Source organism: Syngnathus acus, chromosome 6, assembly GCF_901709675.1.
Source record: "Syngnathus acus chromosome 6, fSynAcu1.2, whole genome shotgun sequence".
Taxonomy (NCBI): domain Eukaryota; kingdom Metazoa; phylum Chordata; class Actinopteri; order Syngnathiformes; family Syngnathidae; genus Syngnathus; species Syngnathus acus.
The window spans coordinates 738,224-757,424 of NC_051092.1; the positions used below are offsets into that span (position 1 = coordinate 738,224).

Below are 19,201 nucleotides of genomic sequence, written 5' to 3' on the forward strand. Positions count from 1 at the left end.
CACACACACACACACACGTAGTTTTTGTTGATTTCCCGCAGCAGTCGCTGAGGACAGGGAGGCAATGGAGGAACAGGTGAGTGACAGATGCCTGGCAGGTAATTCAAGACGAGAGGGGAGGAGCTCCTTAGGGTGCTCGCTCGCTCGCTCGCTGTGTTTGCATGTCAACTGGGGGTGATGCAACTGAAAATCAAAAAGGAACTGAAGCCGCCATGATACAAAGGCTGTTTAGATTTTTTTCTTCTAATAGCCATTATATAAGCACTTGATTTCATCAGAGGTAGGCGATCAATGGGATTTTTTTCTGCTGCCTTGAACTCTATCAGAAGCACTGACCTATAAAGTGCAACATACATTGTAAGATTTGGTGCATGAAATTGCCTTTTCTTCCATTTATTAGGGAGCAAGTATGCAGTCCAAACAAAGGTTTGACCCAAGGCCTTTCTATGATTTGTTTTACGTAGCAGTTAGTTACTATGGAAACCTTTCTATAAAGTTTGATCATTAACCTGAAGCTGTTAGCCCTGACAAATCATCAATCAACAATATTTGAAGAAGTTCAGGTGGAAATGTGGCTGGAAAGACTTGTGTCATTATTGTACAAATAGTCCTCTTAATGAAGTTATTGTCATTATAGTGTTGAGCTTAAATGGCAAATTACAGTCATACAAATGTAGAACTTTTAAATTTGACATGAAGGCAAGTCAGCCATAAAGGGTTCAAATCTCCAAATGTTCGTGAATTCAAACCTTTCATCCTTGGAATTAGATTTTCTGTCCAGTCGTTATCGGAGCAACCGCGCCCTCTATTGGAGGATGTGTGTTGATAATCACACATCATAAATTAACATGTGTAAAGCAATTGTGCATGTGAAAATAAGTAACATAACGCTTTCGTTAGTCTCGCTGCATTAAAGTGAACTATCTGAGACCTTCCAGGAATGGTTTTCACTTTCTAAATATATACTAAATGACCTTTAAAAAAATAATAATTTCATGCAATTATCAGACACTCCTAGTCAGGTACTTATCTTTTTTTTTTTTTTATTAAGAGATGAGTGAATCTGCGTTACCACAAAAATGACATTGAATAAAAACTTTTCATCTATTATGCCCTGGCATCTTGAGAAACCTTGAGAAAGTGGCAGCATTACACTTGGGTGTACAGTATCACTTCAATGAATACCGCTCCGATCAATAATTCAAACTTACGCTTAAAAAAAGAACACAAAGCGACAGAACAGACCATGAGATGCTAATTGGATGTAAATGGAGGCCACATTGTCCATTTCTGTGGTAAGAAGGATGTATGTTATCTATAGACTGACCTTGATTGGTATTAAATGTCGAAACAGAAAAATTGGAGTTTGATGACAAGTTGGACGTTTTGGGGCTAATTCTGACTGTGTAAAATACATTTCAAATCTCTAAAAAGTTTTTATATGAACTGAGATTCCACGATGACAATGTCGACATTTTAAACGTGACGACATCAAACTACACACATATTGTAAATAATGTGCATTGAATGTAAATATACTCACTTTACTATACTTCATTGAGGAAAGGTAAATACTGATTGTCGTGTTTCTTAAAGGGCCACTTACTCCGTAAAGTACCTTGACGCCACGGGGGCTTATAATAATATGAAATATACATTTTAGCTGTGTTTCTAAACTCTATTCTAAAATCCTCTGCCTTCATTTAACACTTTGGTCAAGCACTTTACATGATATTGAGTAGCTCATGATAGTGGTACGAACCGAGCTAAGAATCTTTTCGAGGTGCTACTTGGTATGAGAAGTTTCAGCGCCACTCTCGTGTACAATGAAAACATTGGGGCAAAATGTATATACTAGCCACACATAGCAAGCATCCATGCGATTGGCAAAATGAACTGCCTTAACGTGGCCAGCTGTTTCATTGTCCCCCTCAGCATCTAGCTGGCTCTCTGTCTCGCTTGTCCTCTCAAACAATCTGCATAGTGTGGCTGGCGCAAGAAGGGAGGCGTTGTTTGCCTTGAATGCAGGAAAGGCACGGGGGGGGGGGGGCGAAGAGGGAGATGCTCCAGCTGTGGAAGGACAAGACAACACAACAGCATCTCACATGTGGCGAATGGGGGGCGTCCAGGCTGCGGGGGGGGGGGGCTGCACACAGTGGCATTGTTGTGGGGGTGCAGCTGATAAGAGTCCGAGAAATGGATCATTCCCTCCCCTCCTCCTCGTGAGGCCCTAACGCAAAACACTCCTCTTGACGTAAGGCCCCGCAGATGGGTTTTAAATCATCAAACTACATCAAGGAATGATGTTTTATGTTTTTTTTGTTGGAAAACATGTCATATGTGCGGTAAATCCAATGAAGTCAACTATAACTTGTAGTGACAGTATCAAGTTTAGTACATGTGTTCCCTCCTCCAGATGTGATGTAAGGAATTGGGTTCTGGAAGACTTACAAGTGTTTTATAGGATACCATTTATTATTTCACTGCAAGTGTCAATGCTTTAAACAGCTTGAGAAGTTGTCAAAATCAATGTTGATGTGGACAAGATTTATTCGACTTCTTTGGCGTCAGCTAATTATGATTATGAATATTTGCATGGTTTATGACCATTATGGATGGATGGATGGATGGATGCCATAAAATGGTAAACGTAGGGTTTCCTTATATTTTATGTTTTAAAAAAACCCTACGTAATATTATTATTATTATATATATATATATATATATATATATATATATATAAAATATTTGCTTCGCTTTTATAATTGTCTTAAGTTTTGTTATCATAGCCATACATTACAGTTGTAATTGATAATGGCCTTAAAGTTGCAAGACAACACAAACTACCAGTCTCTCTACACCTGAATTATTTGGAATGACTATTGTAAGTTAAATAAGGATGGAAATAATGCTTTTAAACTTTGATTTCGTTTTTTTTTTTTTTTTTTTTCCAGCCCCTCCCTCACCTGCTTGGTCTCCTCTCCTCCGACGCCCCTCGATCTTGTCCTTGCGCACATCCTGTCCAGGAAGGAGGGGAACCAACTTCACTCGCTTTGGATGACTTGGACGCAGCTTTTACGCACAACATTTGAGCGATTCGATTCGGCAATTTTTTCACAAGGTGACATGGTTGCGATGGCGTGTTGGAGATGATGAGCCGCCGCCGGCTGTGACACGTGTGAATTTGTTTGACAACCTTGCGTCTTTGGCAACTGAACGAGAGAGAGAAAGACGCTCGCTCTTCGCGTGCACGATTGGATTTCTTTATTTTTATTTTTCGTCCCGTCCAAGAAGAGAGTTTGTGATGCATCTTTGAACGTTTCCCCCATCCGAATTGCTGTCGTTCGGAGCAACGGGGATTTTCAATGGATTTTTTATGCGGGGCCCGCTAGGATGGACGTGGTAGATGAAACTGAAGCCTTACAGAGATTTTTTGAAGGTAAGACGTCGCACTCTTGAAAAGTTGACATTGTCAATTGAAGGTGTATTTTTCAGGCAGTTCGACGTGCACGTGTTGCCACCTTCTCTCTGGAAACTCAATGAGTTTTGTTGATTACGACTCGACTACTTTAGATTTGCAACTCACTGCGAGAGTCATTGACTTTAAACATGTCAGTTATTCATCCGTTTTTTGTTTCTTTGAACCCCAAAATGCAAGCAACCTGGAGGGTTAAAGGGCACAGCATCAAAAGTGCTTGTGATGGCTACCAGATCAAGTTGAACACTTGAAGGATTCAAGTTAAGAAGATAAATGGCGGGTTTTGCAAAAGTGTTTGAGACGCGAGCAATGTTATGGTTGAATAATTGCACAAGTCTATGCAAAAAGAAATGATTGAGGAAAACCAAAATGACATGAAGTGGTGCTTTGCTTTTCTTTTTTGAGCATTGATTTGAATTCATCCCAGAATTGACTCTGACTCACTTTGTCATAATAAATGACGTACATCACAGGCAAGATATTGACGTTCACTCACGTCTGTTTGATTGATTCACAACACTCCCATGTCTCCGAATTCCCGGTGCACTAATTCCACATTGACCATGTCAAGTGTTTGGCAGAAGTCAAGTGCACATCGACACTTGAGTTTTATGGATTTCGTCAATGAAAAAAACTTGATCGTATACAGTATACACACAGTGTTAACTTATATTCCCGGGCCACCCTGGACTGTCAGAGATTGGGTGCCATTTTGACAGGAATTTAGTGTGTTTACATTCTTGCTTTGGGAGTAAGAGAGATGTTCTTTCTCTGGCTTTATGTGAGCCACACTCACTTGCACTAAAATGTCAACTTGGCCATGAAAAGTAAATAGGTGCTTGTTTTTGATGCTTTGAGCCTGTTTCAAATGTTGCCTTTGAGGGACTGCTAATTATTTCGAAGATAAAGACGGTGAGCTTGCAAGCCTTTGGTATCAAGCCATCATAAAAAATAATGATGAAACAATGTGAGTCGAAGACATGGAGCTTTTGTCAATAGAGTTCCATTCCAAGATAAAGATCAAATAATGGACAGAAATCTCATGCTAGGCTAATGATGCCATAGCTTCTAAATCATGTTGCTCTGAGTCATCCCTATGAAGCTCACAACTTTGTCAAACAACACGAAAGGCTTTCAGTAAATCTTTATTGTTGCGTGCTGGACTTAGTTTGAGTACTTTTCAAAATCTCGTGCAAGCTGGTGCAGCGTGGCACGTTTTTAAAAAGGGTGCTTTGCGCCGTTGTGGGCGTGAATACTGCAGACTGCGGCTTGTGCAGTGATTCAGAGGGTTCAATGCATTCTGTTGTTATAGTTATGAATGAAATGGGATGTACTAGTGAGTATTAATGACAGCAATTAATTCATCTGGAGCTCCCACACACACATACACCGTCAATTTAAGTGATTGCCTCACAGGGTGGTTTGTTAAGCGTTGAGTGGAAATTCATCTCTCAATTCCCAATGAAAGTCAACGATCTGACCAAAATCAATGTGAATGGCCCCATTCCATTCAAACAGGTCGTTGAAAAAATGTTGCTTTTCATTATAGGGAGGCATTTGGCTTTGATTTTGGATGATGGTAGACTTTTTGTTTTTGCGGCTTTTATCCAAGAACACACGCAGCCATCACAGTGATGGATCTCAACCACCCACCCACCGCCGGTAAGCTATGTTTTAATAGGATTACCGAAATATGTATACATCACCCTAATGCACAGCTTGCATTCCTGGCATAGCCCTGCTGGTTGTTAAAACACAATGAGGTGAGACTGGGGTGTTTCTTCTCAGAAGACTCCATTAGAGTAACAGTGAGCAGACAGGGTGAGGAGGTGAGACAGAGCAGACTCACAGTGCTGAGAGAATCGCCCTTTGGGAGAAAGCCAACCAAATCTCCAACCATAACTTGACCTTCTCATCTCTGACTCACTTGGACAATAAACAGTTGCTCACATGCACACGCAAAGTTTTGTGACATTTATTGCCGCGGTGTGGATTCATCTCAAGTAACCATCCTCTCTAAGTCAACTGAACTATTGATTGAAATATCACTTTGGTTTTTGTGTGAGGTGTCATGGACGTTTCATCCACGTTCCTTTGAGCAAAAACATATGCTGGGAGTTACAGTGTAAACACCACGTCAAGCACAACTTGATGGAAGCAACGTGTCACTCCACTTGCAATACACAGTTAAGCGGAGTCGACACATCTTGATTTTTTTTTCTCCAACATCTTAACCGATTTATTAAAGCCTTCTCATGGTGAGGAAGTAAAACTCCCCGAAGTATGTCATCGTACCAAGAGCGACCTGTGAGGGGCAGCATGGTGCCACAAGGCATCCGCAGAACATCCAAAGAATTTGGATTTGTGTAAAGTGCTTCTTTTAAATGGCATAAAACAGTCAGTGTTTGTTTCATTGAGCCAAGGCACATGTTTTCCATTTGAAAAAAAAAAAAACCTCACAAATATCTCATATGTTGACACAGATGTTAAACAACACAATCTGCAATCTGCATTTCCATCATCCACACCCAGAAACATGAATGTGCCAATGTTTGAATGAAATGCTTGGCAAGTGCTCGAGCGGAGGACAAAAAAAAAAAAGAAAATTCTCTCAACAAGTTTCTTGCGATGCCGATAGCACTTGAGGCCAACTGATGGACAAAGTGTGCGTATACCACTCTTGTTCTTTCTCCCGTTGAAAATCCATTCCTCATGTGGCTGTACGAGAATTCCTATGAAGTACTCCCAACAAGCTAGTGAATCATAGTTCCAGAAGGTGGTTTTGAAAATGCTGCTTGAAAGCCGGATCCATATACCAGCCGCCAGACTCCTTTGATTTACAGCTCCGAAAGGTGATTTACTTGGAAAGGAATGAAGGTATTGTTCCAGAGCGGCCAGGCGTGAGGTGCTCATGGATGACCTTTTATTGTCGTGCCTCACCTTCATCATCAGCACCAGCAGTCATCCTCAAATGTGTGACAATGACAATAAAGATCTATTCTATTCCCAGCTCGTGTTGACGTGGAATCGTGAGAAATACACATCTTGGACTTTTCTCTGCGATTTTGTATTCGATTGGAAGTATGTCAATTCCAGATTTGCAATTGCTCAAGTTTAAAGCTCCTAAACATGTCGATGAAGAAATGACCTTCTGTTTGGTTGTGCCCCCACTTGACCCCAATGCAAGTGGATTGAAAATAATTGGATATTCTGAGTAACATTTTTTTTTTCCAAAGGAATCGACCTCCTACTTGGATCTAGCATTTGTTAAGATGAATACATTATTTAGAGAACTTGGGGGGAATATAAACAGTTGCCTTATCTGATGTTGAAAAGAGTTGGAAATGTTTGTTTCCTGACCCCTGCCTCATCTGTTTACTCGTTCTTGCGTCATCCTGCTAACTAACAGTGATGAAAACATGACCTCCTTTGCTGAGGTCCAGAGGAAAAATAATAGTTTGTAAAGTTCTATCAATCTCTCTCTTAGGGTCACCTCTTCTTTTTTTTTTTTTTTCTTTCCCTCCAGTCATTCGCTCTCTACGACGTCTGGTTTTCCTTTTTTTTGGTGGCCTTTCTTTTGTGTCACGCTCCCAGCCCTGTCACTCCTCTAATCTCCTGAGCCAGGTCCACCATGCAGTGCGCCCAGTGCTTGTGAGCGACGAGGACTGTGTGTGGTAGCCTGGTACAGCCCTTTCTCATGACTGAGGAAGGAATAATCCTCATTATAACACCCCTCAAGCCATTCACACGCACGTACACGCACCAAATTACCTTTTCTTTTCTTCCACGTCGACGTGCACGCACGCGCAGCCTCGCACATACACACTTGTTGGGGCTGATGGTCTGCGGGAGAACGTCTTCAACTGCCATTAGTCAAACATGTGAAAAATCGAGTGGATTTTGTTCTTCTTGAAGGGGTTTTTCGTCTCAAGGACATCAACATGCTTTGGCTACGTGCAGGTACTCCTCCATAATGTGTTTTTAAATGTATGAGTTGTGAGGCTCAGTTTTCTTTTTTTTTTCTTTTTCTATATGCAACTGCCAGTGTTTGTGTTCTTCTGTATTGTGTATTGAGTTTGGTTTCACCTGCGTCGTGGTAACCAATTTATTATCCTCCAACAAACGTATGGAAGGTGACTACGCTTTATAGGAAAACAATGAATACAGTATGGTTTGGTGTTGAGACAGTGTCCTTGAGGACCAGTCAGGGGCCGCCGTTCAGCCACTTCTGTACTGGACACAATGAAAGAAGTCCCAAAGGTCATGGCACCACTCTCGCTAACCTGTCCAATAGCTGGAGGACCTGCAGGAACAGCAAGCAAGAAAGATGTTGCTTCCGTTTGGAAACACATATCCCGAAGTATCTGTTCTTTTTGTTTTTCTGTCTTTGAGGACTTTGTTTCGACAATGATGGTGGGACAGAATCTTAATCGTGTGTGGAGCTCTGTGTTGAGATAACCACAGCACAGGAGTACATCACGCACAATACGACCAAAACAGTTCGAGGTTGAACCTTCAACCGGATAAAGTTACACAAAAGCAAAGTGACTGAATTGAGCCCTCATCAAGTACGCGGGACGTCATACACGTCGGCGGTCTGAATTGAAAACTTTTGTGATTCATTTTTATCACAGGAATTTGCTTGAAATCTAATTTGTACGACCTTAGGGGCAGCTTCGAGAGTAGATTCGCTTGCACACACACACACACACACACACACACACACACACACACACACAGATACACAAACTCTGAAAAGACCAGTCTGTATTGAAGTGAGTCTGACAATGATGACAGTGTTTGTTGTGTCCACAGCTGGACTGAATACAAGTAAAGTTGCACACAGCATCGCAAACTCCACTGATTGAGTGACAGGAGATGGAAGCTATTCATGGTTGTGTAAGATTAAAAATGATTGCTTCGGTTTACGCTATTGCAAGCAAAACAAATAAAATAAATCTAATATCACATCCTTTTCTCAGCTTCGACAACTTAACAAATGTTTGTTTCTGGAGACAATTTTTCAATGACGTGTTGCTCTTGTGCTGGAACCCTGGACTATAGTTTCTTTGACATCATTTGGACAAAAACGGTGGCGGTGGCGTAATGCCATACCGTGCTTTGCCTTCTCTTTGCAGTTCTCCTTCACACTTTCATTCATTTGAGCCAACTTATGGTTTGTCCTCCTTGTTGGCCTCCCTCCCTCCATCCATCCATCCAGCCAGCCATCCATCCATCCAGCCAGCCTCCCCTCTCCCTGTAGCATTTCGTTATCAGGCCTGCCAGTTTAGATTTACGGCTGTTGTGGGTGGGGTGCACATCTGGATCTTATTTCAGGGGGAACCATCCTGCTTTTCTCCCGCTGCACTGGCACGCATTAGGAGACATTTACCATCTGCTTCTGTCCACTCAAGAGAGCGTGAACCTGCTAAAGGTTGCAGAGGACCTGACATTGCAATGTGAAGATTGATGTGACACAATAAAATTCGGGGGGGGGGGGACCTTCATGTGCTTAAGGACAAGTGGTCACAGTCTGCTATGCTGGCAATGCTTTGCGTGCTTGTTTGCGCCCATTTTGTGTAAACTGAGTACATCAGGCTATTAGTGAGGTCATGTGTTAAGGATTTGAGAGGCTTTGGCGCTCAAAGGGTGAAAAAGAAAGAACCTGCACTCAAGCAGCACGGCACGATTGGCTTTCCCAACCTTTATTGAGCCACGCACGGCACAAGCAAAATTGATATACAGTCCCGGAGGAGGCTTTTATTCGACTATATTAAAAGGAGACATGCATGAGTGCAGTCATGGAGCAACAAGATTCATTGTTTGTTGTAATTGAGGAGGGCAGCTTTATGCATCAAGCAATGTTAACTCCTAATATTGGAGCGAAAGTAGCCACACATTCCCACTAAGCAAATCATAGATTGTGTTTATCCTTTTTGAAATACTGTACAAGGCAAATGGCATCTAATCAAGTGAGTTGCGATAAGGAGGGAAAGGATCCAAAGTCGGCATCCACTTGCAATTAGTGTGCAAAGTTGTTGAAAGATTCCTGTTGTTAATTCCCACATGCTCTCTATCTCCTGACCCCCCCTCCCCCTCCCCTTTACCCTAGGCCATGATATTACCAGTAGTCTGGATACAGCCAACATCGACACCAGTATCCTGGAAGAGTACATCAGCAAGGAGGACGATAGCACTGACATGTCAGTAGGGACTACGCGCCAACCCGGCAACGTCAAAACAACACACACTGCCCATGCACTTCATGTCGTTGCGAAGGAATTTGTTTTCTCTGATAAAGCTAATCCCCCCCCCCCCCCCCTTTTTTTGCCCTTGGGTCTCCCAGCTGTTTCTCAGAGGTCCACAGCACCCCGGGACCTAATTACTCATCCCCCCAGGCGGGAGTGTCCACCTCTGGGGGGTTGGTGTGCGGCGTGAGCCCTCCGATTCCCCTCCGCCAGGGAGCGCCTCCCCCCGGCCCCCCCAACTGTCCCAACAACCCGTACCCGGCGGCGGGTCCTTCCCTGAGCCTGCGGCACAGCTACCCCTGCCTGGGTCAGCATCAGCAACACCAGCAGCACCAGCAGCAGCACCAGCAGCAGCAGCAGCACCAGCAGCAGCCACACATCAAACCCGAGCACAGAGCTCACTACGCCCCTGGGTGAGTGAAAGGCCCACTTTTTTGGAATGGGCTTGGTCATAAGCAGATGAGAGTAAAAAAAATGACTAAAATATGCAAAATTGTTCCTCATTTAATTAGGAAATTAGCCATAATCACCTCAAAGTGAAACGAAATAAATATACCCACAATGTTATATAAAAGACAATATTCTGGACAGCCACTTCAGAAAATGGAGTTTTTTTTCCGATCTTGCGTTTTATTTTAGAACTCTTCCCGAGTCCCCGCCAGACTCAAGCTCAGAGCCGTACTCACCTCAGCAGGTGAATGGTGAGTGACCACCATTTGCTTCCACTTTTTTGAATGTATCATGATAATAATAGATTATATGCTATCCACGTAAGAGTTTTAAAAGTAAATCCTTGCCACCACGATGACTTTCAGACCCGCACATGATTAGGACCATGACGCCGGAAAACATGTGTCACATGACTCCGACGCCGCCCCTTCCGCCTCACTATGGCGGCATGCACCGGGACATGTACTTGAAGCCAGAGCCCATCATATCCCAGTATCCCATGGGCCCAGCCACCAGTGCCGGTGGAGACATGCAGCAGACGCAGATGCTTCACCAGCTACTGCAGCATCCGCAGGGGCAGGAGTAAGTGATGATGACCATCATCATGATGAAGAAAGTCACCCATTTGCAATTTTCTTTTGATTTCTACCTTGGTTCATTTGCTTTTTGTACGATTTCTGAAATGGCGCCAAAACAAGATGGCGTCCGTGTTTCAATTGGAAAGATGGAAACATTTGAATGAACTGATTGTGTTTCGAATGAAATTGGGGAAAAGACATTAGCAATATGGTAGATTTACAACTCAGACACAAGGGACACAACATTTATGAGGTTTAGCTTCAGCTATCACTAGCAGACGCAGGTAAGCTAGCTTAGTTAGCTCCAGAGTTTAGCTAACACACATATGTATTTTTTTGTGTATTGCTCAGTGGAAAAAAAAAAACAACAACAACACTCCAGTGTGTGTTGTGACTAAGATGGATTGTGTGAGTTCACTTACGATACGATTTACACCAAGTAATCATTTGAAATTCAGTTGGGACTCAACTTGACTTGAGGCTTATGGTCAGGTAGCAGCAAGGTTAATATTGTCGATTTAGTTTGAATTTTTTATTTGTTTCTACTGTCCAGATAGAATGATTGCACGTGCTTTTTGTTTCCATTTGTCCCACCAGTGGAATTCCTGTTCATCAGGCAAAAAAGAGGAAGCATTCTGACTCTCCCAACAGCACTCTCAATTCCCAAATCCTCACAGGTATCATCAAACAAGAACCAGGTAGGCGGGCAGGCAGGCAGGCAGGCATCTTTCTTTCTTTCTTCTTCACCTCTTCTACCTCACCCGCTCTTGCTTTTTAACAAAACAGAAAAGTTTGGACACTCGGGTGGTTTTCGTGCGTTCTCATCTTCATCCTGATATCCGATCATCTGGTTTGATTGCAGGTTTGATGCAGGAGGCCGACAACGGATACATGGACCCAAACTATCAGTGCATCAAGTGGCAACCTCACCAGCAGAACAAGTGGACGCCACTTTATGATGCAAACTGCAAAGAGCTGTGGGTGGATTTAATGTTGGCCAATTTTGATTGGAGGGAGAAATAACAGGCAAAAATGGAAGGGAGTGATAATTGTTGGAAAAGATCATTCAAGCACACAATTGACATTGCCGGGCCGCAGAGGTCTATAAATTCCTCAGAGGTGAGCCGTGCGGGGGAGTGAACCGGCCGGCGCGAGGTTTCGATTAAGAAAGACGAGAGGAAGGAGGGGGGGGTGAAGGAAGAATTTACTTTAGCAACGCTGGAAACCGAGAGTAATGACAAGAAATGACCTTTCGGCACGTGGAAAAGATATTGCCGCCGTCAATAGAAATGTCCATTCTCTTGACGCCTTTTTTTCCCTTCTATGTCTTTAGCCCGATGCCAAGCTACCGAGTAGATGCCGACAAAGGCTTCAACTTCTCCTTGTCCGACGATGCTTTTGTGTGCCAGAAGAAGAATCACTTCCAGGTGACAGTGTACGTAGGGATGCTGGGCGATCCCAAGTACGTCAAGACAAGCGAAGGATTTCAGCCCATCGACTGTTTCTATCTCAAACTCAACGGAGTGAAAGTGAGGCACTGGAGCGATTGATGGCATCCTCTCAAGAGCTGCATATTTATTTAGCCTGTTGTTTCTCTTTCGCTGGATTGCAAGGTGGAGGCCATGAATCAGTCCATCAGCGTGGAGCAGTCACAGTCGGATCGAAGCAAGAGGCCTTTCAAGCCGGTTTTGTAAGTCTTTGGCTTGATACTCAAATGAAAAAAACATCAAGATGTTCTGTTTTAGACTCGCTGGTTACTTCTGTCAATGTTTGTTTGACTTGTGGGTGTAGCCAATGCAGGGGTGGATAGTAGATTTCAAACAAATTCCATTTTTAGGTCATCCCAAAAATGTCATCGCCAAATAAAAGACGTGTCATTGACGCCCAACGAAAAGCTGCTCCTCAAAAACTGGACATCTTCTCATCTCCTTGTTGTAACATTTCCTCATGACCTTTCGCTCCCTCAAGGGTCACCTTGCCCCCAGAGCAAGTCACAAAAGTGACAGTTGGCCGGCTCCACTTCAGCGAGACCACAGCGAATAACATGAGAAAGAAAGGCAAACCAAATCCAGACCAGAGGTGTGTCTCGCTCTCTCGCTCGCTCGGCATTGATTCACTTTTATGATAACCCGAGTTGATTGATTCTTGATTTTGTCCTGCAGGTACTTCATGCTGGTGGTGGCCCTGCACGCTCAGTCCCACAGTCAGACATACACTGTGGCTGCTCATGTGTCTGAGAGGATCATCGTCAGGGTAACGTCCAGCCATGTCTGTCTGCCTCCCTCCTTCAGCAATCTTATCAGCTGTGAATGTCATTGCGTCATCTGCATGCCATTCTTTGATGGTTTCTCTCGTTCTAGTCCTCTCCTTTGCTTGCCTGAGATACCGTCCAAATGTCTTTGCGTTAGATGGCTTCGAAAGATATCGTAGTTTACGTGGACAAAAGTATTCAGACAGCTGGCAAATTCAGACTGTGGCCTTCCACATCAGAGTGGGAAAACATCTCGATTTACTTAGTTGCTCTCAAACTATTTGATACTATATGCTTTTGATGTACACGCACAAAAAAATAGAACCCAGCATTGGCTCAAGTCCTTTTTGGATGTAGCGCTAGGAAAGCTAGTTCACCTCATTCGGTTGACTCAAAGTGAAGTGCGTCCCAATACTTTTGTCCTTTTATTTGGGCCTTATTCGAGCCCCTTTAAAATAACTCAACGACAGCACCTCTACCACACGTCACAGGCGTCCAACCCGGGCCAGTTTGAAAGCGACTCGGACGTGCTGTGGCAGCGAGGCCAATTACCCGACTCGGTCTACCATCACGGGAGAGTCGGCGTCAACACCGACCGGCCCGACGAGGCTCTTGTCGTCCACGGTAATGTCAAGGTCATGGGCTCCCTCGTGCATCCGTCCGACATCCGAGCCAAAGAGAATGTACAAGAGGTCAGGATGTTTGTGTGTGCGCTCTCTTTCGTTGTCGTCATGAATCACGCCTGCCTTGAGCCATTCATCCGTGTCTTCATTCCATCCGCATGTGCTCGCTTGTTGTTTGGTGTGTGTGTGCGTGTAGGTGGACACCACAGACAATTTGAAACGGATTTCTCAGATGAGGCTGGTCCATTATCAATACAAGCCCGAGTTTGCCGCCACCGTCGGCATAGAGCGCACCGCAGAGACCGGTAACAAACATGGAGTAACTCATTTCATTTCATCACTTTTTGCTTTTCACCTAATACCTGCGTCGGTGCTCCGTGGCTGTCCGATGTGTGTCTTGTCTTTCGCTCATACTCGACCAAAATGTTCTCCGACAGGAGTGATTGCGCAAGAGGTTCAACAGATTTTACCCGAGGCAGTCAAGGAAGGGGGCGATGTTGTGTGCGCCAATGGGGAAACTATTCCCAACCTTTTAGTTGTCAACAAGGTTTGTTTTCATACAGCAATCATATTCACAGGAGCAAGCGCAACTTCCTCTTTTTTTTTTTCATGCTGATGTGGCTTTGTCTCTCATTTCCTCTCTGACAAGGATCGCATCTTCATGGAAAACGTGGGTGCGGTAAAAGAGCTGTGCAAGCTGACAGACAACCTGGAGACCCGAATAGACGAGTTGGAGCGCTGGAGCCGCAAACTGGCCAAGCTGCGACGTCTCGACAGTATGAAGAGCACCGTGAGCGGCGGCACGGTCAGGTGAGAGTGCCAAAACCAATGCGGCCTGAGCACGGCCTGAGATCTTATCACTTGCCTGTCGTCGTCCTCGCAGCCAATCGGGAAGCTATTTTAGCAGGACAGGAAGTGGCCCCCTTAAGAAGAAGACAGTCAAACCTGGGAGCAAGGTCTGCTAAGATCTAAACACTACTTTGGTGTTGGATTAGAAGCAAGATGCAATTATTTCTTTATTTAGGCTTATTTGGTTTGATTTATTTTGCAGAGCCCACTTCCAGATCAAGGCTGTATCAGTCAGAGGTTCATGCAGGGGAGCATCCTGGCCCTCGTCATTGTCATGGCCTTCAGGTTAGACGGAGACAATGTTCACATGGTTTCCAGTTCATTGCAGCCTTTGAACGTCATTTGTCACGAACTTCAAAAATCACACACATTTCTGTATTTGATTTCTACTGCACAGTGTCATATCCATGTCCATCCTTTATGTCCTGACTCTTCATCATAGAGGAGACGTCGGTAACAAAGACGGCGGCGGGTATGTCATTTGTTTCCCTTAGCAGTGAAAATGTATCTTTCTCTAATCTGCCTTTGGATGTGATCTGCTGTAGCTTTGCTTCCTGTGCTCTGTCCATCTCTTGGATGCCCGTCTTCACTGCCACTGTCACTTTCTGTTCACCTGCATGTTCATGGTACGACGCCAGCCTCTCTTTTCCCGCTACGTCTTTGACTTTCTGATCATCTTGAAATTTGATCGACATGGTTTTTATAACCCGATCTGAAAAGACATGGCCATCATGAATGTCGTTTCATGTGTGCTACTTGGATACAATGTGATGGGTGCAGGTCAAGAGCCGCACTGGGATCGTCACTCAAGAGTCCATTTGTTCCGCTTTCCACGACATCGACACCAGGTACATGAATGGATGCATAAGAGTGCTTTTGAAAGCCGCTTCCTTTGCTTATGCATGAATCTTTCCTCAACAGCTTGCTGTTCAACCACATCTTTGAGCAACCAATCATCCACCATTCTGATGTTAAATAACAACCAATCTGCCGCAGGTAAGTAAGCTACTCTCCCGAAAAAAATCACACCAATATTACAATAAACACTCAGCAGTCACAACATTAGATACAAGAATATCTCAAAATAATTACAAACCATATTAAGCTCAACCGCTGCCATCTAAATGAGATTGATTCAAATGTGCTTCAGCTCATCTGAGAGTGAGGATTTCATTTAAAATATATATTTATTATTATTTCAAGTGATGTCAATGTTGGTTATTGTCCTTCCGGTCCAATTATTCGACAACTGTATAACTGTAGAATTATGATGTGTAGCTCCAGACACCTTGGTTCCCACACCAGGCAGCATTAATAAGAAGGCCAAATCCAGAATGATGGACAAGGATGGACGCAACAGAAACCGTCTGAGTCACACGTCTGCTCCGCTCTACATGTCCAAGTCCAAAAGGCCTCCATCGGCAGACTCGGACGGAGCGGGGGCCGCCAACCGTCTGCCCGGTGGACAGCAGCCAACGCCACGAAGACAGCGCAGTGTATATTTCAAGGGTAAATTCATGGTCAAGCATCTTATTTGTCTGCAATCAACTTGTAGCAGCTTGTCTACGTTCCCTATGCTTATTTTGCCAGAAGGAAGATCAACACCGTCGCTGACTGCTCTGCACATAGTGGAGACGGAGCAAGAAATCACAACACAATATTGTAAAACCCCCAAAAGTTGCAGGTGTGGAATTTTTTATTTACAGGAGTTACGTTTTTATTTTCTGCGGTGTTTACAGGCTTTTTTTTTTTTTTTTCCTGCTTCCCCAGTTACACGATATCCCTCCATGGAAAGACCAATTCTTCGCTATCGCAACTCACTTTGCACATGATGTGAGTATATGAACACGGATATTAGAGATAAAATAAAAGTGCTTTAAAAAGTTCAATACAACTAAACTGTACTTGGACAGTGATTTTATTTGCACATCGCTCGAGGGAGGCCTTGTACCACTAGCGGTATGCGCTCAGGAACCGATGAACTACAGTAACCCTAACCCCGCTGCAACTATGTGGCTCGTTTGGATGCAGTATGAAAACAGGGAAGCTGCTGATGCTAAAACAAAGTCAGTCATCAGCTGCCGCAAACTGAAAGGAGATGATTGTAATGGTGCAGACAAAGAAACGATATTATGTTAACCAGCACGCATTGCAACAATGGGCCATTCAATTTCAGTCGAAACTGAACACAAAGAAGGTGAATGAAATAAATATCAATACATCATTCATTCAAAGTAGAGAACTTGTTGCGCAATCATGAAGCACATAACGCGTATGTGGAGGCATATCATTGAAACGGATTGCTTTCAGGTCCCCAGACAGCGTGTGGGTCCAACAATGTCAAGCTACCAAAGGACGGCTATGTCCAAATCACACGGAGACCGAACTGTACAGTGGACAAAGAACAACAACACGGGTAAAGTTTTTGATCATGAAATGCAGAAAACACATCAATTGAAGTCAGCTTTCCTTCTGCTTGGTTGGCTGATTGTTGACGTTCCTCTTGAAGGGCACTCATCACTTGTGGTCACTGCCTCTGCTGTCCTTCCAAGACATCACCTATCATTTTCGGGTCTCTTCATCTGTGAGTACACTCAGCTACCAAACAAGGGGAGATCAAATGTCATGAGTGAAATCACAACTTGTTGATACACAATGCCATCTAACGGTGGTGACTGAAGCGCACTTGAATGTCACCATTTTGCTTGTATCTCAAGTAGGGGTGTCACAATCGAATATTTTCACAATCGATTCATCGAATAATCTGATTAATTCATTCAAATGTGCTGACTTGACAATCGAATGAATGGACAATTATTTTGAGAAGCTAGTAACTCATTGACCAAATCCTTTGACTATGGGAGAAAAAAAAGGATTGCCATAAATGCTGTCAATTATTAAAGCGTGTTTTGGTATGAAGAATTTCTTTACGAGTAAAGCTTTTTATTGATTTTTTTTTTCAAATTCTTAACAGGATGGAATGAGTTGTGCCGCTGAGGGTGAAACGTCCTCCTACTCTGACTACCACATTGTCATTGAAAACAAGTGCATGTGAGATGCGAGAAGGATGCCTGCCTGGCCACCTCGTTCATGCCTTATAAGCGAGCTGCATCTACCTGCGATGTGCATTTTAATGTGCATTCTGTTTTATTCTTGTGTTTTATTTTCAAAGAAAGTTATGTAAAACTATCTATCACTGCCGTCTGGCTCGTATCAACATCTCTTTTTGCTGTCATCAGCTGTTGTTTGTGTCTGAAAATGTTTGAGATCAACTGACAACTGTGTTGCACCACAGTTGAAATGCCACCTTGAAACTTGTGAAGTGAAATGAACGATCACAGACGCGTCGTCAATATACACTGGATGACACCGTATACATTTTGTTGACTTGATGTACACTGAAAGTACATTCACCTCCAAATAGAAATACACTGACGAGTTTAAGGGTTCAGCTCCGTCTGGCTGCAACCTGCCTTTTACCTCGAATAGTCCACACTGCTACTTCCTTGGCCTCTTATGCTACAATTTGGGAAAGTACTGCACAGACAGAAGAGGAAATGTATCTCTTAATGGCAAATGTCAGAATCCGTCATGTATGCATTAGCACACAAATATGGGCAGTGTTGAAGGAAGCAAGTCATGCTCATTTCCTCAGAATTACACATTATAGGACTGGATGGATGAATGAATGCTTAGTAACTGGAAAAACGCTAGAGAATAATATATGTCCAACACTGACAATATTTCTCAAGAAAACACTGGAATATTTTACACTGAATTATGCTTATGCTAGTAACGTGCATCAAAGTTGCTTTTCCCTCCAAACTCTCAATTGCCACAGTTTTGTCGGTGAATATAAATAAAGCTGCGAGGGAGTTGTGACTATAACATCACTGTTTGAAATATTAGTCATCTGCACCATCTTTTAACAAGTTTAATATGTGTGATATGTTTGGTAGCCTATAATGTTTTCTGATTTAAAAATATTCTTGTGATGTGCCCAACTGTTGCGCTTTTGTCTTTCAGATTCATTGTCCACATGTAGGTTTTTGACAAATTCAATATCTTACAGGAAAAACAGCCATCAGAGGGGAAAGAAAACATGTTGAAAACTCAGAGCAACTCTTTTCCGTTTCTTATGTACTCTTGCTTATTTATAATGCACCAGCTAGCATAAATGAAACCACTGTAGCACTTTTCACACTGTGTGTACATATACACTGTATATAAATAATGAACTGCTCTTGCTCTGTCCATCTGCTTTAGATAGTCCAGTAGAATTGCATTACATATAGTACTGTTTGGCAGCATTGTGTTTAAAATTGATACTCATTTTTTGTGTTATTGTATTGTTTTTAAAGTTTATGTTGTTGTTGTTTTTTGCTGTCGACAGCATATTTCCACTTTAGCTATTAAGAACTGGAATGGTTACGAAAACATTCCGACCATTTCTACATGTGAAGTCCAAATACCATAACACTAACTTGAATACTTAAATATCATGACATATAATATTGAGACCACACGGTCATCACTTTTCCAGAGGGTTTTATTTCAAGAATATGCTGTAATATTGTAAAAGCAAATAAATATTATATGATTTGTGGCGCAAGGAGACTTTTTCTTTGGACCACCAGATGGCAGCAAATGAGTAGTCGATAGTCTACTTTGCTCATAGTTTTGTCTTAAAGGAACCGAGATCACAATCGGTTTCGTCACAGACT

The 19,201-nt window shown here is 43.1% G+C and overlaps 1 protein-coding gene across 3 annotated transcripts; it reads left to right on the forward strand.

The window, feature by feature from the left end:
• The first annotated feature begins 55 nt into the window (after positions 1-55).
• myrf (myelin regulatory factor) lies at positions 56-19,089 on the forward strand. 3 transcript variants are annotated; one of them, XM_037253174.1, is made up of 28 exons: positions 56-76; positions 2,955-3,439; positions 9,591-9,681; positions 9,825-10,139; positions 10,366-10,427; positions 10,542-10,758; positions 11,352-11,452; positions 11,617-11,731; positions 12,088-12,283; positions 12,368-12,444; positions 12,723-12,833; positions 12,917-13,007; positions 13,497-13,697; positions 13,825-13,933; positions 14,066-14,175; positions 14,278-14,438; positions 14,512-14,584; positions 14,680-14,762; positions 14,875-14,949; positions 15,023-15,103; positions 15,258-15,325; positions 15,399-15,473; positions 15,756-15,986; positions 16,068-16,161; positions 16,248-16,310; positions 16,788-16,893; positions 16,987-17,061; positions 17,452-19,089. In XM_037253174.1, the coding sequence occupies exons 2-28, from the start codon at positions 3,394-3,396 to the stop codon at positions 17,530-17,532; spliced, it is 3,108 nt and encodes a 1,035-aa protein (XP_037109069.1). In that variant the 5' UTR covers positions 56-76; positions 2,955-3,393; the 3' UTR covers positions 17,533-19,089. The 3 variants fall into 3 exon arrangements, with proteins under 3 accessions (XP_037109069.1, XP_037109071.1, XP_037109070.1); XM_037253176.1 differs by lacking the exon at positions 15,023-15,103 and having other exon boundaries at positions 12,359-12,444; positions 12,917-13,022; XM_037253175.1 differs by lacking the exons at positions 56-76; positions 2,955-3,439 and adding an exon at positions 7,312-7,438 and having other exon boundaries at positions 12,359-12,444; positions 12,917-13,022.
• Positions 19,090-19,201: the final 112 nt, after the last annotated feature.